Source organism: Eubalaena glacialis, chromosome 2 (assembly GCF_028564815.1).
Source record: "Eubalaena glacialis isolate mEubGla1 chromosome 2, mEubGla1.1.hap2.+ XY, whole genome shotgun sequence".
Taxonomy (NCBI): Eukaryota; Metazoa; Chordata; class Mammalia; order Artiodactyla; family Balaenidae; genus Eubalaena; species Eubalaena glacialis.
Window position 1 is genome coordinate 63,428,687 of NC_083717.1, and position 19,532 is coordinate 63,448,218.

Consider the following 19,532-nt stretch of genomic DNA (forward strand, 5'->3'; position numbering starts at 1 on the left):
CTGATGTAAGCCCGGCGGGCCGCTGGGCTCCGCTCGGCTGCAGCGGGAGCCCCGGGACGGGCCGGCCGGGCTCGGCCAGAGGAAGCGAGGCGAGCTCGCGAGTGGCTGGCCACAAAGCCCGGGCGGCGGGACAGACGGACAGCCCGCCTGCCCGTGGGACACACGCCCCAGAGGAGTGCTGGTCGTGCGCTCTGCGCTCCGGCGCGGTTTTCCGAGCGCCGCGGCCGCAGCGCCGCTTCAACCCGCGCCCATTGTTCCCCGCGGGGGCGGGGCGCCTGGAGCCGGGCCGCGCGCCGCGCCCCTGACCGCGGGAGGGAGGGAGGGAGCGAGAGAGAGCGGGGTCCCTGCGCCCAGCCCAGGCCGGCCCGGGAGGAGGCGCAGCGCGGCGAGCCCCGGGACCTGGAGCCGGACTGGGAGCCTCCCCGCCGCACGCAACCTGCCCAGCATGGGCGCCTGAGGTGGCTCGGCGCCGGCGGCGAAGGACACGTCCCCGCGGGCGGACTGACCGGCGGGCGGACCTGCAGCCGGTCCGCGGCGCCGCACCCGTGCCCCTGCCCCCGGCCCCCGGAGCCATGGACAAGCTGCCGCCGTCCATGCGCAAGAGACTCTACAGCCTTCCGCAGCAGGTGGGGGCCAAGGCGTGGATCATGGACGAAGAAGAGGACGCCGAGGAGGAGGGAGCTGGGGGCCGCCAGGACCCCAGCCGCAGGAGCATCCGGCTGCGGCCGCTGCCTTCGCCCTCGCCCTCGGCGGCCGCGGGCGGCACGGAGCCCCGGGGCGCGGCCCTCGGGGCGGCAGACAGCGAGGGGTCGACCCGCGGCGCGGGCAAGTCTAGCACTAACGGCGACTGCAGGCGCTTCCGCGGGAGCCTGGCATCGCTGGGCAGCCGGGGCGGCGGCGGCGCCGGAGCGGGGGGCGGCAGCAGTCACGGGCACCTGCATGACTCCGCGGAGGAGCGGCGGCTCATCGCCGAGGGCGACGCGTCCCCCGGTGAGGACAGGACGCCCCCGGGCCTGGCGGCCGAGACCGAGCGCTCTGGCGCCTTGGCACAGCCCGCAGCCTCGCCGCCGCCGGCCCAGCCGCCGCCGCAGCCGGTCCCCGCCTCCTGTGAGCAGCCCTCGGTGGACACCGCGATCAAAGTGGAGGGAGGTGCGGCCGCCGGCGACCAGATCCTCCCTGAGGCCGAGGTGCGCCTGGGCCAGGCCGGCTTCATGCAGCGCCAGTTCGGGGCCATGCTCCAGCCCGGGGTCAACAAATTCTCCCTGAGGATGTTCGGCAGCCAGAAGGCGGTGGAGCGCGAGCAGGAGAGGGTTAAGTCGGCCGGGTTTTGGATTATCCACCCCTACAGCGACTTTAGGTAAGGGGGCCCGGCGATCATCCTGTGGGTTGCCTGAGCCGTCGCAGGCATGCTTCCTCTCTCTCGGCCCTGCCTCTCAGCCGGAGTTAACTTTCCTTCCTCGCGCTGGGAGCTTGAGGCGCCTCTAGGCTCTGAGACACCCCCAGACTTCCTCTTGCACCGCTCTGAGAACTTTCCTCTGTGCTCAGGCCTCCCAACCTCGTCCTCTCCGGGTCTGGGCCGCATTAGAGGCAAGCTGAAAAGGTGTTCTGAGACTGGCCTAGCCCTGCCCGCAGCCAGGATGAGGCTTTACCACCTTAAGCCCCACATTCCACCTCCCTCTTCTGGGCTGCAGAGTCAGGGTGGACATTCTAAAGGCTGCTCCAGGTCTTTAAGCCTGCAGAGCAGGGCACAGAAGAGAGACAGCTCTTTTGGCAGCTGGGCCAGCTCTTTGGGCGCTAACCCCAGGCATTAACATCTGCCTTCTGGTGTCCTGGGAAGCTGCAGCTGGGGAGGGAGAGCTGAGCTCCTGGAGGACTGAAGTCTAGGATAAAAGCCTTCTGCACCCACCTTAACCCTGGGCCCAGCCCCTCATGCCAAGTGGTGGGCCAGGAGCAGGCACCCTGGTCAGCTGACATCCAGACTAGCAGGAGAGCATGACCTTGCTTGTAGTGGTCAGTGAAGATGCCTGGTGTCCTGACTGATGAGCAGTTGTCCTGTGCCCCTAAGCCCGTCCTGTGCCCATCCTCACACCAGCAGCCCAAGCTCCAGCACCTGCTAGGTCTTTCATGGGCCAGTGGTGGGTCCCCAAACGAATGGTGTGACTACCAGTCAGGGAGAGGGACCCCACCCCCTCCTCATCACCTGAGTCAGATGCCACTGGAGAGCAGATACCACTCGGGGCCTGTGGGGGTATCTGTGCAAAAAGAGATATTGATGATTGCCTCTGAAGTTGGGATCAAGGATGCCTCTACCCTAATCAAGATCTTGGGGTCCCTCAGTGCCTCTCTGGGCTTTCCTGATACACAGGATTGAAGTGAGGGTCTGAAAAATGTTCACGCTCTTGAGCTGGGTTTGATTCATCCTCTCTCTCTCTGGGCCCTGCCCCCTATTTAGCTCTCTTCCCTGCCTACCCTGTTTGCCTGCCAATATAAATGAGCATTTTGCCAACCCAGAGCCCTCTTTGCAAACTTCAGGGAAGCTAGGTTTGTAATGAGAGCAAAGCCGTTTTCCATCCAATGAGAGAGATTTCTGGTGCTGGGAATGACCAGTCAGGCAACACTCAAGGGCTTAAAATAGGTGGTGAACGGAGGGCCCCTACCTTTTCCTTTTTTGATGGATTGCTCTGCCTAACCCTAATATCCAGGGTTCCCATTCCCAGAGGGCATAGGGGGGCCAGAGGACAGACTAAACAGACAGCCACAGTCCTCAAGTTGTGTGAGCTGATGTGAGACCCTCTCATGAGGAACTGTGGCTGGTTCCTGGTGCCAGGTTCCTAAAGTGTGACCTCCCCTCTGGTCAGTACTAGGACCTGAGGATCCCAGCCTGAGCTAGGGAGGAGTGGGCAGGCGCTGTTGTCTCCTGCACCCCCTGGGGGTGCCCTGGGCTCCTCCTCTCTCTGAACTCCCTGGTTGTGATGGCAGGTAGGCCATGTCAATATCAACCTCCCTTCCTTCACTCAGCTCCCCTCTGGCTTTGTTGTCTGAAAGCCTCTGTTCAGGGTTCTCACCACCAACCTCATTGCCTGGGGTGGGAGGCTGCAAGAGGCCAATCCCAGGCATGCCTAGCTTCTGTCGACAACAGGCATTGATCAAGCACCTTATGGGAACTGGCCCTTGCCCTCCCAGTTGCCGCTTACCCTGGATGGTGAAGGACTGGGGCCCGGCTGATTGCATCTATGGGAACCTCTCCCGCCTTCCTGATCTTACTCTGCCTATCTTGGCATGTCTATCTGCAGTCCCCTTGCTGCAGAATCTCCTACTAACTGCAGGCCACCCGGGACATGGCACAGGGGAGGGTGGTAGGGATAGGGAGGTGTGGCTGCAGCAGGATTGATAAACGGGCAACAGAAAAAGGGTCAGACTGGGCTTTGAATCTGGGTTTGTGCAACAAGCAACAGGAACTGGTAGCTGGAAGCATACACCTTCTGTGTGCAGCCTGATGCTGGGTGAGGTGTAAAAGAAGAAATCCAAGAAAGACTATCTGTGTGTGTGTGGAGGGGTTGTGGTCATGCCTCTAGGACAAAACAGCTGGTCTCATCTTCACAAGGTCAAAGAGGCAAGGACTTGGCCAAGTCTTCTAAGCTTAGAAAACCCACCAACTCAACCCAGCCTCACCTCCCTGCCTCCCCCTCCCCCCAGCCAACCCAGCACCCTAAGGCTCAGTCCCTCAAGTTTCAGCCACTAGCCTTTGGCCTCTATGTGGAGCCAATGCCCACCGTCCAGCACAGGCTTCACAAAAGCTTCTGCAAGCATTGCTCAGGCCAGTTGAGGATTTATTCATCATTTTCATGGGCAGGAAGCATTGATCCAACAGAACTGGTTTAATAAAGAATCGCCCATGATAGATTGAGTTTGCGGTTTGGAGTTCAGGGCTTGCTGTCATGGGTTGCTTCTGGCATCTCCTGTTCTTGGGGAGGGGAAGGTTGGGTGCCTTTTCCAAGTGCTGGACTGGGCTACACTCTGAGGGACCCACGTAACTTGGGCCACGTATATAATAGGCTTTTCTTGGCTGCCTCTGCTTCTCCTCACCACCCCCTTGATGCACACACGCCATGCCCTGGCTACCCCCATGGCTCCTCCAGTCTCCACGAGCTTGTCTGGCCTCCCCTCCCCTTCCACTCCACATTTGCCTTTTGAACCTGTATTTAGGGTTTGGTAAGGGAAGAGGCCAGAACGTGCAGCCCCTCAGGATGTTGGTCCCCAGGCTCCTGCCCACGGCTGGTTGGGCTCTTTGGTCCTGGGTGGGTCCTTTCTTCCACATGAGGCATGTCCTAGAAGCTGAGCTTGGTGGTGGGAACCTGGAACAAATAAAAAATAGTATCTGTGTGATCTTGATTTTCCAAGAGGAGAGAAAAGGAGTGGGGACCCCCAGTAAAGATGTATCAGGTTTTTTTCCCAGAAGCTGGTCAGGCTTTCAAGCATCAGGCTCAGGGGTTTGTCCTGGGTATGTGACATCTAGGTGTCTGAGCAGGTATCTTGGGGCTGTGGGGTGGACATGGGGGATGGCAGGGAAGTCCCTCTGTGGGATGTCAGCTCTAGGGTTACTCCTGTGCCCCAAACTCTAGCTTGGCCTTGAGAGTGGAAGCAGGCAGAAGCTTGACCCTGCTTATCCCTCTCCCCCTTCCCTTTCCTAGCCTGAGCCTTCTGAAGCTGTGAGAAAGGGAAGGAAACAGAGGGCCCTAGAGGGTCCTTTACTTGGGGACAGAAACAGCTGGGCTCCGAAATCATGGAAACTGGGCCAGTGGCTCGGTAGGTCCCAGGGTTGGCCTAAAACTAACTTCCTGTGCTGGTCCATGGCCCCAGGCACTGCCATTGCCCACCTCACATCACTTCCCAGCTCTGTCTGCTATGGGGCCCTGCTTGGGTTATGAGCCTTCTCTGAGCCGCAGTTTTCCCATGTAGAAAAATGGGAATCCTGTTGCCTATGGCCATGTCAGACACAGATTGTCCAACTGTGGTCACCTGGTGGAGGTGAGGTGCACTGTCAGAGACCGGTGATGCCGTCGTGAACCACACCACCCTGCCCTCACTGCTGCCTTCCCTTAGTTCTGAGCAGACCAGATGGGCTTCTGACCTTGGCTCAGGCCAGTGGTTCTGAATCTGCGTCAGAAAACTAACTGAGAACCTGCTGGAAACTATAGAGTCTCTATCCAGAAAGATACACGTATCCAGACACACTCAATATGACACTCAATTTCTGGCGTCTGTGGAACCCCTAAGTTGAAAGCCATCTAGGTTGTGAACCCCACTCTGGGCTATCCCAGAAGAGAGTCCTGGCCTGGGAGGGGCAGGTGCTAGCCTCCCAGAGCCTTCCCTGGGGCCCTGTGGTCTGAGGATTGGGCTTCCCATTGCCTGCAGGATGGAAATGAAAACGGGGACAGAGTTAGATGCCTGGAGAAGGAAAGGTGCTCTGCTGGGGGACTAGTTACTTTTCTGTTTCCTCAGTGCCATGCCCATCTCTTTCCCTTTCAACCATGGGAGGGGCTGTTTGGGTAGGTTGTGAGGAGGAAGAAGGCAGCAGCCGGCTCTGGGTCTGGGGGGTTCTCGGGCCTTCCTGGGGGCATTGCCCAGGAATGCGCTTCTGCTATCAGTGTGAAAAGCCAGGCCAGAAAGGTGCTGCAGGCCCCTGTGGCGCTAGGGGAGGGGGAAGGGCGCCTTGGTGCAGAGGGGAATTCCAAGGTGAGCTGCCTGGGCGGTGCTGTCAGCTGGCACAGTGGGCAGCGGGATTCTCCAGTGATGAGAGAATCTCATCACCTGCTAAGACTGGAGCAGGTGAAGGATGTGCTGCGAAGGCCGGCATCCGGCTCGGGGCCGAGGTGCTCCTGGGATGCCAGGTGCACAGAAACCCGATGGGGCCAGAGGGCCAGGACCCTTATATTGCCTGGGTGGAAAGGCCTGGGCTCCAGGTTCTCCCCGTTGCAAGGCTTCAGTTCCTGGTCTGGACACTGCATGATGAGGCTGGGGGGCCTCTCCCCTGCCCAGCCCTGCTCCATTCGTTCCCCTAGCTGCTGTGAGCCATGAGGCTTTGGGCTGTCAAGTGGCCTGTCTTACACAGTGCTGGGCTGTCTGCCTTCCATGTGTCCTCCTCTCCCATGCTTTAGGGCCCCCGGGTCTTCTGGGATGCCCTCTCAGGCCACTGCAGCCACCATCGTCCATCTCTCCATCCCTGCCCGTCGCATGGCATTAGGATGGAGCTCTGTGTTTTTTTACAATGCAGTGTTTCTCACAGTGTCATGTCATCCAGCTCACCTGGGGATCTGTTAAAATACAGATTCTGACTCATTAGGTCGGGGGTGGGGTCTGAGATTCTGCATTCCTACAAGCGCCCAGGTGATGCTGCTGGTGCCCAGCCCAGAACCATGCTTGGAGTACTGAGGTTCAGACCATGTGTTCCACGCTTAGCCTGGGCTCCCTGACTGAGTTCCTGGAGGCCAGAGACTCTGCCTTCTCCTCTCGGCCTCTAGCAGAAGCACGGCAGGGTGAGTCCTGTGAACTGGGATGAACGGCTCTCAGCCACAGAGGTCGGTGCTAACTTGGGGGAGTCGGCCTTCCTCCCTTCCCGCAATGCTGCTTGGACCCTGCCGGTCCTGGATGCTGGCTGTTGCGGTGGGGTGAGCAGGAGGAGGCCAGGGGGCCAGAGGGCCCTCAATCCATTCTGTCCCACTGCTTTCGCAGCTTCTCTCCCATTCAAAGGGCCAGAGGGGCGGCCGGCTGGAGAAGTGGCAGGGAGTGCAGTGACTGCTGTGCTGCACTGAGATTTCTGGGAAGGAACAGATGTTGTCAGTGAGAGAGTCCGGAGGGGCCGGGCAGGAGAGCTGGCGTGAGGCGGCTCTGACAGCGGCTGGCTGGGAGGAGGACAGAGGCATCCAGTGGGAGCAGCCACCTTAGCACCCGGAGGTTGTGGTGGGGAGGGGGAGGTGTCTGAATCTTAATGCCCCCTCCCCCAGCCCAGACTATGCCTAGCAGCCCCGCTGTGGGCTGGGCTTGCCTGTCACTTCTCTCTGCCCCTGCCCAGCCTGGAAGGCACCAGTCTGCATACAGATGACAGGGCTGACAAGTGTCATAGCAGCCTGAGTGGCCCTTGTGCCTGCCACAACACTGGCCACCGCGGGGGAATTCACCCAGAGCAGAAGGTCCAGCCCCAGTCCCCGGGGGGACTTGTCATGTAACTGAGGAGGCAGCCAGCTCCAGCACACACACACCTCTTGGCTCAAGGGCTCTCACAAAGCTGCTGTTGCCAGTTGCTAATTAATAGAAGGGCTACAGAGGCCAGCCAGGCGGTCCTGCTTGGGCCCAGGGGATGTTGAAGAATCCACATTTCCCAGCCAGAGCGGGCTGTGGGGAGGGCAGGGGCACTGCCTTGGCTTCAGAGAGGATGTTCTCTGCCAGCCAGGCTTTACTGAGAAAGCATTGCCAGGGCCCTGGAAAGCTGCGATCCCAGAGCCTAGGAGGCCACTCAGAGACACTCTCTAACATCAGCACCTGCCCAGAGCAGGGGTGGGAGGCGGCACAGAGAGGTGGTGAGCTCCCCGTCACCGAGGGCACTCAAGATGGGACAGCAGTACTTACACCAGAGGTTGCTAAGCAGCATCCTGTGGACCAAATACAGTACCCAGATGTGTTCTGTTTGGCCAGCATAGTGTGTCATAACAAGTCTGAGGCAATGTTTAAAACGGAAAGATGTAAGACAAAAATTTGGCTTTCTAGCTTCTCTTGAAAAATTGGAGACTCTGGCAGCTCTGGCCCCACAGTGCCACCCACAGCAGGGAGCTGGAGCACACTAGAGGCTTTAAACTGGCTTTTGCTCTCTACTTGCCCACAGTCCTCACCTGTCCCTGTGGTGTCTGGCCATGCCACCCCTGCACATTTAGCCGCCTGACCCCTTAGGCTTCTAAGTGATGAAACCAAACAGTGGCTCAAACCAAGAGACTCAAGCCAGGTGGACTCACAGATCAATAACCACCATTTATGAACCATTACCATGTGCCAGACTGTTCTAGGAGCTTCTTTTCTCATGTTTTATTTATTCTTTATAGTGGCTCGAAAAATAGGTTCTATTATCCCCAGTTTACAGATAAGGAAACTGAAGCTCTGATGGGAAAAAACAAAAAAAAGATTTGCCCGAAATCACACAGCTATGAAGCACCAGAACTGGAATTTGAACCTGTTCTCTAGGACTCAAAACTCATACTTGTCCTTTCTCTCTGTTCCTTCTTTCTTTTTCTTTTTTTTTTTTTTTTGTGTGTGTGTTAGCTTTTAAAAGCTAAATTACCAAAGTAGTTCAAGAAAACATTCTCCTGAGAATGAAAACATTGCAGATAAGGCTGGACACATATTATCTGCGTGGAGGGGCTCAGCGGGCACGGGAAATTTAACAGGTCTCAGAATACCAGATCTGGACAGGGCTTGGCAAAGCGCCTGGCCTAAAGCCTTTATTTTATACATGGGGAGCAGAGCACCAGAGAGGGAAGGTGACTGGCCTAAGGTCAGAGAGTAAGTCCAAGTCAGAGATGAAACCAGAACCCAAGAGGGTTATGTAACATATGGCTCAAAGGTCTTAAGGCTCCACAGTCTACTCCACCCCCAGCCAGAGGGGTCCAGAGAAGGCTTCTCCTGAATGGTCTCATCCCTGGAGCTTTTTCTTGTCTCCCCAGCCCCATGCCTGAATTTTGAAGTGTTAGGTATTTTCAGGGTCCCGTCTTAATTTAAGCTCATCAGTGAGAAGGGAGTCTTTCCATACCTGAAAATGCAGCCTCTGGAGGCTGAGACATGGCTGTCCTAACCCCCAACTCTGGGGCTGCTGCTCCTGGGGATCCGGATCAGGATGCTTGCCCACGTGCTCCCCTGACGCCGCGGCATGTCCTGGCTGGCATGGAGACCTTTGGGATTGTGGAGCCACATCCAGATGCCATTGACACACCTGTTCCTCGGTAGGAGTGTTTGGGGTTTAAAGGGGAAGGGAACAAATAGTCAGCGGTATCTGTGTTCTCTCCACCAGAGAAGTAGGTGGTCATGTGGTCTGTTCATTATGTCTATCGGAGAAGTAAGGAAGTGGAGTCAGTCTCTGGTTCAGGGCTCAGTGTGTGTCCAGGGCCGAGACTCAGTCTATGCTCAGGATTAGGGTTCAGCCTGGGACCAAGATAAGGCCTTGGTCTGAGGTCAGGAACTGGAGCCCTTGAACAAAAGCTTTGAGCCAAGCCCAGTGCCTCCCTGAGGCACCAGGGCTGGGGGCAGGGTGGGCATGTTGCCCACTCCATCCTATGCCCCCCACCCAGGAAGCCCTCCCTTCCTTTAAGCTCCCTGAGCTCCTACACCTCTTAGCATCCCAGCCAGCTGCCTTTGGTCTTCTCGGGGAGGTAAAGTACAAATTGTAAGTACACAGCGGTGCCACCGCTACCAACGCCAGAGCCACCAAATCTCACACGTGACCACTTCTGCCCTGCTCTGGTCTCTTATTGTTTTGGGGCTGTGTCTTTCCAGCCAGGCAGCCAGCTCGTGGCTCCTGCAGAGCGGCGCTCGGGGCTGGGCAGAGAAGTGTGCTGGCTTGGTAGAGGGACTCTCTACTCCCCATTGCTCCCCCAGCTCTGGGCTCCCACAAATTGCGGAGCAAGCAGTGGGGCCTCCAGTCTGCTCACCGCAGCTGTGGGGGCCTGATAATTGGCTGCTGATGATTTTGTGTCTGTCTAAGCATTTACCCGTGTGGGTGGATGTGTTATGTCTGCACGAACGAGGCTTTCAGAAATTAATACATAATACGGGGCTGGCTAATACATTATCTTCTGGGCTTGGGGAGGGGCAAGCTAAGGGAGGTCGTGCCCTCTGGGAGACCAGACACTGCATTCCAAGACTGTTTTCACCCATTATGATGGGGGTCACTCCCCACCTGGCAAAGAGGAGAGTAGGGCTTCAGCTCCTCTTAGGGTCCCCCAGTCTGATTAGGGGGAGGGCAGACAAGAGGTAGACCAGTTTGGACTGGTGGTCAGGGAAGGCTTCTGGAGGAAGCAGAGCTGAGCTGCATCTGAAGGAGAGAGAGAACCATTCTGCACACTTTCTTGGAGGCGAGTGTCTGGGAGCTTGAGCCGCCTGGCTTGGGGGGGTGTTGGCAGACACTGAGGATTACTCAGATTACTCAGAACCTGCCGTTTTGGACCTGGACTCCTTAAGCTTTGCCCTTGAGGGCTCTGACCCCACGGCCCCCGGTCTTGCCCCTGATGCTGCCTGAGTACGTGTGTGTGTGTGTGTGTGTGTGTGTGTTTTTGCATGTGTTTGTATGCGTCTCTCTCTGGCCTCTCACCCTGGGTCCTTGAAGCCCAGGGGAGCTCTCCCAAGCCCTGGCCCCAGCTGTACAACCTCTGAGAAGACTTCCTTCTTCTGCCATCCTAGGCCCAGAAGGCAGGTGTTGCCACTGCAATAATGTCACTGAGTGTGTGGCCTGGAGCCCAGAAGTAATTACCCTGTGGTTCCCCATCGCAGGCTGGAGCAGCCCCTGTCAATGATTAACCCGAGTCCCCAACCACTTGACGCCAAACCCAGCCATGGGCTTCTCCCACCTACAATTTGTCAGATATGATACAGGGCACTTATCCCCTTCCCCAGGGACAGGAAAGACCCTCACCCTCAGGTCTCATCAATGCCACTGGCAACTTTTAGGAGAAACTTGGTCCAGCAGGGGAGACTCTGCAGCTGTGGCCTGTCCTCATGCAACATCGGGGCTGGCCCAGCCTGGAGCCCTGGGCCTCTCATCCCAGCGTTCCCAGCTTGTAACTGTCCACCCCTCCCACGCTGAGTTCACCCTCCTGACCCTCATCCTGTTCTGCAGTGTGACCTCAGCAAAGTCCTTTCCTCTCTCAGTGTCCAGCATCAGGGCTCAGTCTGAGGCTGAGAAGGGAGCAAAGCTAATTGGCCAAATAGGTATTGAACCCGTAATCCTGACCCCATTAGTACACATTGAGCCAGCAGGGCAGGGACAGCACCGCTGACAAGTAGAGCTGATGAGAATCTCCCTCCCTCATTCCTGAGACTCTGCCGAGGCCCATCCAGCCGTGATCTTGGATTTACGGGGCCCCTGTGCTCCCAGAGTGCGTGGGGGATTCCTTACCTCCTGGCCTCTTTCTGCAGAGTTTCTGCCAGCCCCTATCCTGGGGCTCAGGGCGGGGGGCTCCCTAGCATGTTGTGTGCTTATGCTGTAACCCATCAACCCCTGTGGGAGTGGAGATCAGGCTTTCTTTTCTTTGTTCCCTGGGCAAAGGCCCCCACCCACTCCCTCCTCCCAGCCACCTCTTGTAGGGGGCCACTGTCCCCTCCTGGAAGCTTCAACCTGGCCTTGGAAGAGTTCAGATGTGAGCATCCATGGAGACCACAGGTCACACTGGACAACTGTGGTTGGAAGAGTCCAAGGGGAAGACCAGCAGGACCATGACCTTTGGAACTGGCAGGGGAAGGATATGTGGCAAGCTGTCCCAGAGGCTCTGGGGAGTCATCCTCCTGCCATGTTGCACTGAAGCTTCTGCTGACAGAGCCGAGGGGGCTGGCTGTGAGTAAGAGGCAGTTGAAGACTTGGCTCTGCCCCATCCAGCTCTGTGGGCTGAGCTGAGCCCTCACCACCCTGGCCTTGCTTTCCTCATCTGAAAATGGGACCAGAGATTGGGTTTTAGCATGACCCCAAATCCAAAATTGGTGGCTGTAGAGTCACCTGGGAGCTTTATGCAATTATGGATGCCTGGGTCTCCGTGGGTGAGGCCCCGGGCGAGTATAAGTTTGGGTAGCACCCAGGTGATTCTGCTTCTGTCACTTTAGGAGCCAATGAGCTGGCACCCGTAGGGCCCCTTCTGCGCTAACAGTCTGCGGTTCTCTGAATGCACGGCATTCACCATAGCCCTTCAGTGCTCCCCAGAGCCTGGGAGAGAAATACATCCAAGCCATTCATGATGGGCCCCTCCCCAGGGAGTCGTTCCCTTTTCTTCCTCGAAGATTGTTAGCAAAGAGAACCATAAAACCCCGGGGCTGGCAGGACCCCAGGGAACATGCCCCTTGCTTAATGTCCTTGTCAGACTGTGTTTTCCTGGAGGGAAGGCGGAGTCCTGTCCGGCTCAGGTCCCCAGAGCCCAGGCACTTCCAGGAGACCCACAGCCTAACAAGAGGGCCACGTAGAGACCCTCCCAGAGTCAATATTTAGCCACCTTCTATGGGACAGCCCTCCCCTGGTGTCCTCATTAACCCTGTCCAGCACCAGTGCTGCTTGGCCTTAGGGAGTTCTGCCCCAAATGCATCCCGTTTCCTCCTTCACAGGAGCGCGCCTTTCCCGCAGGAGCAGGTGAGCTCTCCTACCTAATTTCCGCTGAGCTTGTGCTCACGTGCTACTCCGTAGCAATATTCCATTTTTGCTTCATTCTCCTAAGTGGGGAGAGCTGTGTTTGAGCCTTTTTTGTTTCTTGTAAGCCCAGGTGAAGAAGTTCTCCAATTGCTGGTCCCCTCCACAGTTTTCCCCAATAGTCTTGTCAGCTGAGTGAAGCTCAGAGAGGTTAGGTCACTAGCCTGAGGGAACACAGCATCCTGGCAGTTCCGGGCGGCTGTAAAGCAGGTGACCTCTGCTGTATAGTTTGATGTGTGTGTGTGTGTGTTTGTGTGCACACTCTTATGCTAGTGTGTCTCTGTGAGTGCACAGATTTAGGGTCTCCAGAGGAGGTCTAAGACCATGGGAGAAGCAATGGGTTGACGTCTTGGTGTTCCTTATGGCCAGGCCTGTGCTCAGCTGTGCCATTGAGAAGGTGCAGTTAACAATCCTTTTCCTGAGGAGCTCTTCCTCCGCAGCCTTCATGGATCCCCATGTCCCCAGAAGAGTCCTGACTACTCAGTCTGGCATTCAAGATGGCCCCATCTTTTCTTCAGATCAGTATTGGGTTGGGGGAGGGGGTGTCTTGGTTTTCTGAGATGTGCACTCTTCTCTCAGCAAGCTTTCCATCTGGCCAGCTGCCCTTGGCTGGCCTCTTTAGCCTCTGCACTGCGGAGATCCATGGAATCGGCATGTCTTTAGAGATTGTCTGGCTCCATCCTCTCATTGTACCAATGGGGACACTGAGGCAGGGATTGTGAGAGGCAGGGCATTGTTCAAGGGCACACAGCAAGTTAAGAGACTGAGATGGGTAGAACCCAAGACACTCGGGCCCCTGGCCTAGCTTCCTTCTGCTGTGTAGCAGGGACCTCCTTCCTGCAACCACAACGCCAACCTTCCTGACCAGTGGGCACTCTCAGGCCCCCTCCTCTTTGGGGCTTCTGTGCCCAACAAGCCATGCTGCCCCCCAGCCCCCAAGACCGAGGGCTCCTTGACGTGGGACCAGTCCACACACTTCTGGATCCCCATAGTCCTCAGACCGGGACCTGCATCTTAGTGGTTACAAGAATAATAATAATGATGATAACAGCCAGTATGTACTGAGTATTTGCATTGTGTAGCATATTATTAATATTATCTCACTGAATTCTCTCAGAATCCTGTGGGGTGGGATTAATGTACTCATTTTGTACATGAGAAAACAGATTGAAGGCTCCCATCCCTGCGCCCCACTGGATTGCACTTTGAACCATGGGGGTGGGGAGCTGGCAATTTTGGAGAGAAGGGATTTGGAGATTCTGCCATATGGGACTGTAGAAATCACATGCTCCCCAGGCAGGGAACCCCAAACTGAGGGTGTGGGAGCCCTTCCCTCGGGATTGGGTGTGACTAGAGGAAAAGAAGTGCGCGGATCCTGCCAACATCCCCGGGTGGTTGGGCACAATCCCCACGGCCTCCCTCTGATCCCCAATTAGAGCCCCCTCACCTTGACGGTTGCCCCTCCTCACCTTGAAGGGTGGCGGCCCTGCAGACCAAAGAGAAGGGGGGACTAGCCTGCGAGCACTGGAGGCGGGAAGGGGCATCATGGCCCAGTGACAAAATCACTGGACTTGGATGCTGCTGTCTCCACCGAACTCGGTTTTCCCTTGTAAGTGCCCCTCCCCCATCTGCTGCCTTCATATTGAAGGTTTTTGAGCTTTATTTTTTGTTTTCGGTCTTATTTTTCCTTCCCTTTTTTTGTTTTTGTTTTTCTTGCCATCCCTGTCGTAACTTTTTGTGTTAGAGGGTTTCATTATCACCTCCTTTGCCCAAGTTGAAACAGGGACCCATCATTGTGTCTGTTTTCAGAACAGTGCCTTGGTCACGTCACAACCCCCAGACATTTCCCTGCCCCTCCAAGTACCCCTAAGCTGTGTCCAGGAGGGGGTGTGTGGGGGGAAGTGGTGGTGGAAACCAGAGACAGACACCGGTGCTTGGAGGGGTTTTTAAATTATATTTAAAACAATTGTATACATAAAAGAAAATGGGAAGTGAAAAAAAAGAAAACAGATTTCAGAGAGGTTAAGTGATTTGTCCAAGGCCACACAGCCAGGTGTTCAAACACTAGAGTGCTTAACCACTGTACTGTCTGCTACAGCTTAGCTACTCCAAGTGTGGTCCTTGGACCAGCAGCCTCGACATCACTTGGGAGCCTGTTAGCAATACAGGTGTCAGCCCTCACCCCACACCCAGAGAATCCGAGTCTGCATCTTGGTTAAGATCCCCCGGTGATTTGTGTGCAGATTACAGTTTGAAGAAGCACTGTGCTACATGACTGAAAGATCACAGAAGAGGAAGGGAAGATTCTGGCAGTTCCAGCTCTCATACAGCTCACCTTTTCCTTGGGGAATGGCCGAGACTAGCCCTCACGTTGAGGGACTAGGGCCTCAGCCCAGGACGGTGACTGACCAGGGAAGAGGCAGAGGTAAAGGGTCATTTTGTTTGGGTCTTCAAAAACAGAAACAAAACGAAATTTTGTTGTTCCGGTAATAGGTCATCCTTATAGAAAAGTGAGAACCTAAAGATACGCCAAAATCCCAACCACCCCCCCATAAACCCAGCGCTAGCTAGATGCCCTTGGCTCTGAATCTGTTTGGGAGGCCGCTTCAGGCGGCCGAGGGAGCAGCTACCTGGGAGCCCTGTGATTCTGAGTCAGAGATTTTTGAGGTGGGTTAAAAATAGAGCCCTAGTGGCCAGGCGGGGGTGGGAGGCAGACAGCCATTCATCTGCTGTAGGGGGGAGACCCCAGGGTCGGGGAGGAGCAGGGAGGGGCGGGTGGGCGTTTCCCCTCAGAGGCGCGAGCGGAGGGCGGTGGAAGGCAGCGCTTTCCAGCGTGAGGGGGCGGGGAGGCTAAAATGCCAGACTCCTGCGCCCCGCCCCCCTCGGGTGGGTGGAGCGTGGGGAGGGGGCGGGGCCGCAGCGCTGCCTCCGAGAAAGATGAAGGAGAGCCTGGACGTGCAGGGGCGGGGAGGGGCTGGTCGACGCTTCCCAGCAGCTTTACTGATTGTGAGGGAGGGAAGGCAAGGAAGGTGGCCCACGTGTGTGCGTTCCCACGTGGGTTTTGTGGGCAGGCACGTGGTCTCCTTTGCCTATTACACCTGCCCTTCAAATGGCCTCCCTCTGTCTCCTCCTCCTTAAGCGCCTCCGGGAAATCTGCTCTTCCTGCCCTCGCGTCGGACAGCACCTTTGTCTACACGGGCTGCCTGGCAGTTCCCCGGGGACCCGTGTGTCTCTCCCCTGACACACGTTAGAGGACTCTTTACAGCATGTGACACTGGTCGGTGGTTACTGGTGGATTTATTTTTCTGATTAAAAGGTAATATTTGCCCATTATGGGGAATTTAGAATATAAAGGTGTAATGGAGAAAACAAAAATCACCCGTAATCCCACTACTTAGAAATATCAATGTTAACATTTTAGTGTATTCTTTTTTATTTTTATTTTTGCTAGTCTCCACCACACCTCCCCCCAGCAGCCTTTAATCCACCCATTTATTTAACAATAAGACAATTTTGCTGAGGACCCCCACTCCTCCCCCTCCGGGCCCAGCTCTGCGTTTACATCTTGGAAAAGGAAGAGAAGTCATTTCTGCTCTTGGGGAGCACACAGCAGGTTTGGGGAGATGAGACTCATCCTGGGTCCACAAGGTGGGGACGATGTCGGGAGATTCTAGGGGAGAAGTGGAGCTGCCTCCTCTTGCCCTCCCCTCCCCCCCATCTCCTGGATCTCTGGGCCAAGCCTATTGGAGAGAAGGGAGAATCCTCAAAGTCCCCAGCGAGGGGGCATGCCTGTAACAGAGGGGGCTTAGTGTGTTGTGTCACCGTGGGCCTGTGCTGGTCAGGCTGGAAATACAGTCATGGCCTCTGTTGATGTCTGTAGCCTCAGTGTCCCCCCACCAGCCCCCTGTCATCCCACTGTGTCAGAACCCCAACCCCTTGTTTCTCCTGGCCTGTCTCTTGTTCATCTACCCCCCCCACCCCGCCCCGGCCCCTTCCAACTCCTCCCTCCTTCTCTGTGGCTTTCCCACCATCATCTTCACCAGGTGGGGGCCATTTGCTAGTGGATGTTGCTGGGAGTCTTCGTGCTTTGGGTGTTCGGATGGGATAAATTCCTCCCTGATCATCGGAGGCCTATGAAAGCCTTGTGGGAAGGAGCTGGGGTGTCAGAGGGCTGTCCATTTTGTGTAGCTTCTCCTGGGCCTCCTGCCACTCAGCCTTTGGCTCCCAAGGGATTCATTCAATCATTCATTTATTCACTCTTCCACCCATTCCCATATTTCCACCCATTCCCATGTTTTTTAGACCTTTTTTGGACCTACCTCATAAAAAGCACTGTGCCACGTTCAGAGAGTCAAGTGGCCACAAGATAGACAAACACGCAATTCCATCATAGTGTGACAAACACTATGCTAGGGCAGCACAAACAAGGGACACCTAGCCAGATTTCCTAGGAGACAAAGATGGCCTCCCAGGAGAAGTGATGGCTCCTCTGAACCAAGTGGCCTGGGGTGAGCAGGGGTGGGGAGGAGAGCTCCAGGCAGATGACAGTATGTAGGAAAGCCCAGAGGAGAAGGGAAGTGTGGTGTGTCTGGGGCACTGAAAGCTGCTGAGTGTGTCTGGAGCAGAGCATCTCACACAGGGGAGGCATGACGAGAATCAAGGCAAGAGAGGAGGCTGAGTCCAGATCAGCAAGTGCCCAGGAATGACAGTGAGGAACTTGTATTTTAGCTGGGAGTGTGGAAGGACTTTGGGCTTGGCAAAGCGTGGAGAGGTTGTGGACCCTACCCTGGACCCTGAGGTCTGTGGGGTCCTGGGAGAGGCAGAAGCCCAGTTAGGAAGCTGCTGAAGTAAGCCAGGTGGTGAGTTGATGAGCCGTGCCGGATCCCACATGACTGAGTGTTGGAAGGTAAGCGAGATGGGAGAGTCAAGGATAATCCCCAGGTTTCTAGGCTAAGCATTTGGATGGCTGGTGGTATCACATGCTGGAAGCACAAGTCTATGGGGGAAGCTGCTAAGTTATATCTGGCTATGTCAAGAGTGAAGTTCCCATGGGACATCGAGGTGTAGATGTGTAGTCAGCAAGTGAACACATGGCTGTGGGGCTCAAGGGAGAGGTCTGGTCTGGAAGCCAGTGGAATAATGAAGCCTTGGGAGTTGGTGAGGTCACCCAGGGAGAGAGTAAGGAGGGAGAGGAGGTGGGGGCCCAAAGGAACAAAAACATTTAAAGGTCATGCAGGGGAAGAGGAGCTCCTGCAACGGGAGGGAAAGGAGAGACAGAACAGAGAAGAGCCAGCGGAGCGGGGTGTCTCAGCAGATATGGCACACAGCGTCAGATGATGCACAGGGTCAAGACGGAAACAGACCAGAAAGTGTCCGCGGGATTTTGCAGCAGGACGTGTGCATCAGCAGTGTTGCTGGAGGGTTGAGAGGCGTGTTGGGGACGGACGTGGAAGTGAGAGAGTGGGGATGGCGACACGTCTTTCAGGAAGCTTGGTTCTGAGGGGAGAAGAGATAAGACAGTAGGGATTCAGGAGAGATTTTATTTTTTTAAGTGTAGAGAGCTTAAAAGCTGATGGGAAAGGATGAGTAGAGAGGGAGATTGAAGATATGGGCGAGAGAGAGGATAACCTGCAGATTAAGCTTCCTGGGGAGGAAAAAGGGAACAGTGTCAAGAGGGCAGGTGGAAGAGTCACTGATTCCCTTGTGACTGGGGAAGGGAAAAGTGGTGAGGAAGAGACAAGCAAGGGAGTAGTCTGGTGGCGGGAAGAGGATGGGGACATTCTGGGGGCTTCTGTTTTCTCTGTGAAGTAGAAGTGGTGTTATCTGCTGGGAGGGAGAGGGGAAGTGGTATTTTCGAGCTTTGAGGAGAGAGGAGATAATTTGGAAAAGCTGCTGTGGGAAATGGGTGGGAAAGGTCGTTAGGGTCTCCTGGAGGATGGGCTGGTAGAGGTGAGGGCCCAGCTGAGCATGGAAACCCTGATGAGGAAATAGAGGCACAAGGAACTAAGGCACTTGGTATTTAGTAGGACTGGTCTGAGGTCTGAGGTTTTCTGCACAGCCCCCCATGTAAACAGGAAAAGAGCTGATGGTGGTCCTGAGCTAGGATTGTGATCTGGTGAAGTGGGTGCCAGAAGGATGGGGCGAGAGAGGTTGATGAGCAGGACCATTATGCCTGGGGGTGATGGGCAGAGGCGGGAGGGTTCTCATGGGAGAATTAGAGGGTCAGCCAACTTCAGGCTCCTGGGACACTAAAGAATAGACTTAGCATGATTGGATAAAAGAGCTGGAAGGAAAGGAGGTTAGGGTGAGAGAGAGCATTGAGATTAGAGATGGACCAACTGGAGATAGTGACCCGATCCAGGGTGTGCTCTTGGAATGGACTGGAGTGAAGACACTAGAGGCAGGACTTCAAGCCACTGGGAGGCTGGGTGTTTATTGTTGGGCTGACGAGAAGGAGTAGAAGTCACCCATGATGATGGCAGGATTCGGAGTGGAACAGAAGGTTGTGAACCAGGTGCCAGCATCACCAGGGTCCCCAAGGGTGGCAGATGGATGCTGGAAAGATGGGCAGCAAATGACAGGATGCTCAAAGGATCTCATAGACATTCCTACCACAGACAGGAAGGGCATCGGTGTGGAGGGGTGCTCACTCCACCCTCTGGGGTTTGGGAGAGTGACACAACTAAGGTTCACTTAAGGGAAAAAGCAGACGGGTTAGGGAGTGAAGAAGCTGGGGATGAAGATGCCGTGGAAGAGAGCACAGGAGACAGGTTTGGGAGGGAGAGGTGGAGTAGGAGTAGGCACAGGGTTTGGGAGAGAGAAAATACTACCAACCAGGTTTATATTTGTATAGAGTGGTTAGAAGTGGGACTCTGGAGTCAGGCTGTTTGGGTTTGAATTCCTGATCCACCATATACAGCAAACTTGTCAACTTCTTGTGCCTCAGTCTCCTCAACTGCAAAATGGGCATAATCATAGTACTTACTTCATAGGGTTTTTATGAGAATTAAATGAGATAGTCTATATAAGGGACTCAGGTGAGTGCCTGGCAAATAGTAAGTGCCCAGCAGATGTTGATGGCTGTCCTCCTCCGTTCTCATCGTCT

The 19,532-nt window shown here is 55.7% G+C and overlaps 1 protein-coding gene across 1 annotated transcript in view; it reads left to right on the forward strand.

The window, feature by feature from the left end:
• Positions 1 to 572: 572 nt before the first annotated feature.
• HCN4 (hyperpolarization activated cyclic nucleotide gated potassium channel 4) overlaps positions 573 to 19,532 on the forward strand; it is a 41,035-nt gene continuing 22,075 nt past the window's right edge. Inside the window, exon 1 of the mRNA XM_061181945.1 lies at positions 573 to 1,357. Within this exon, the coding sequence (XP_061037928.1) occupies positions 573 to 1,357 (785 nt within the window). The remainder of the gene's footprint in view (positions 1,358 to 19,532) is intronic.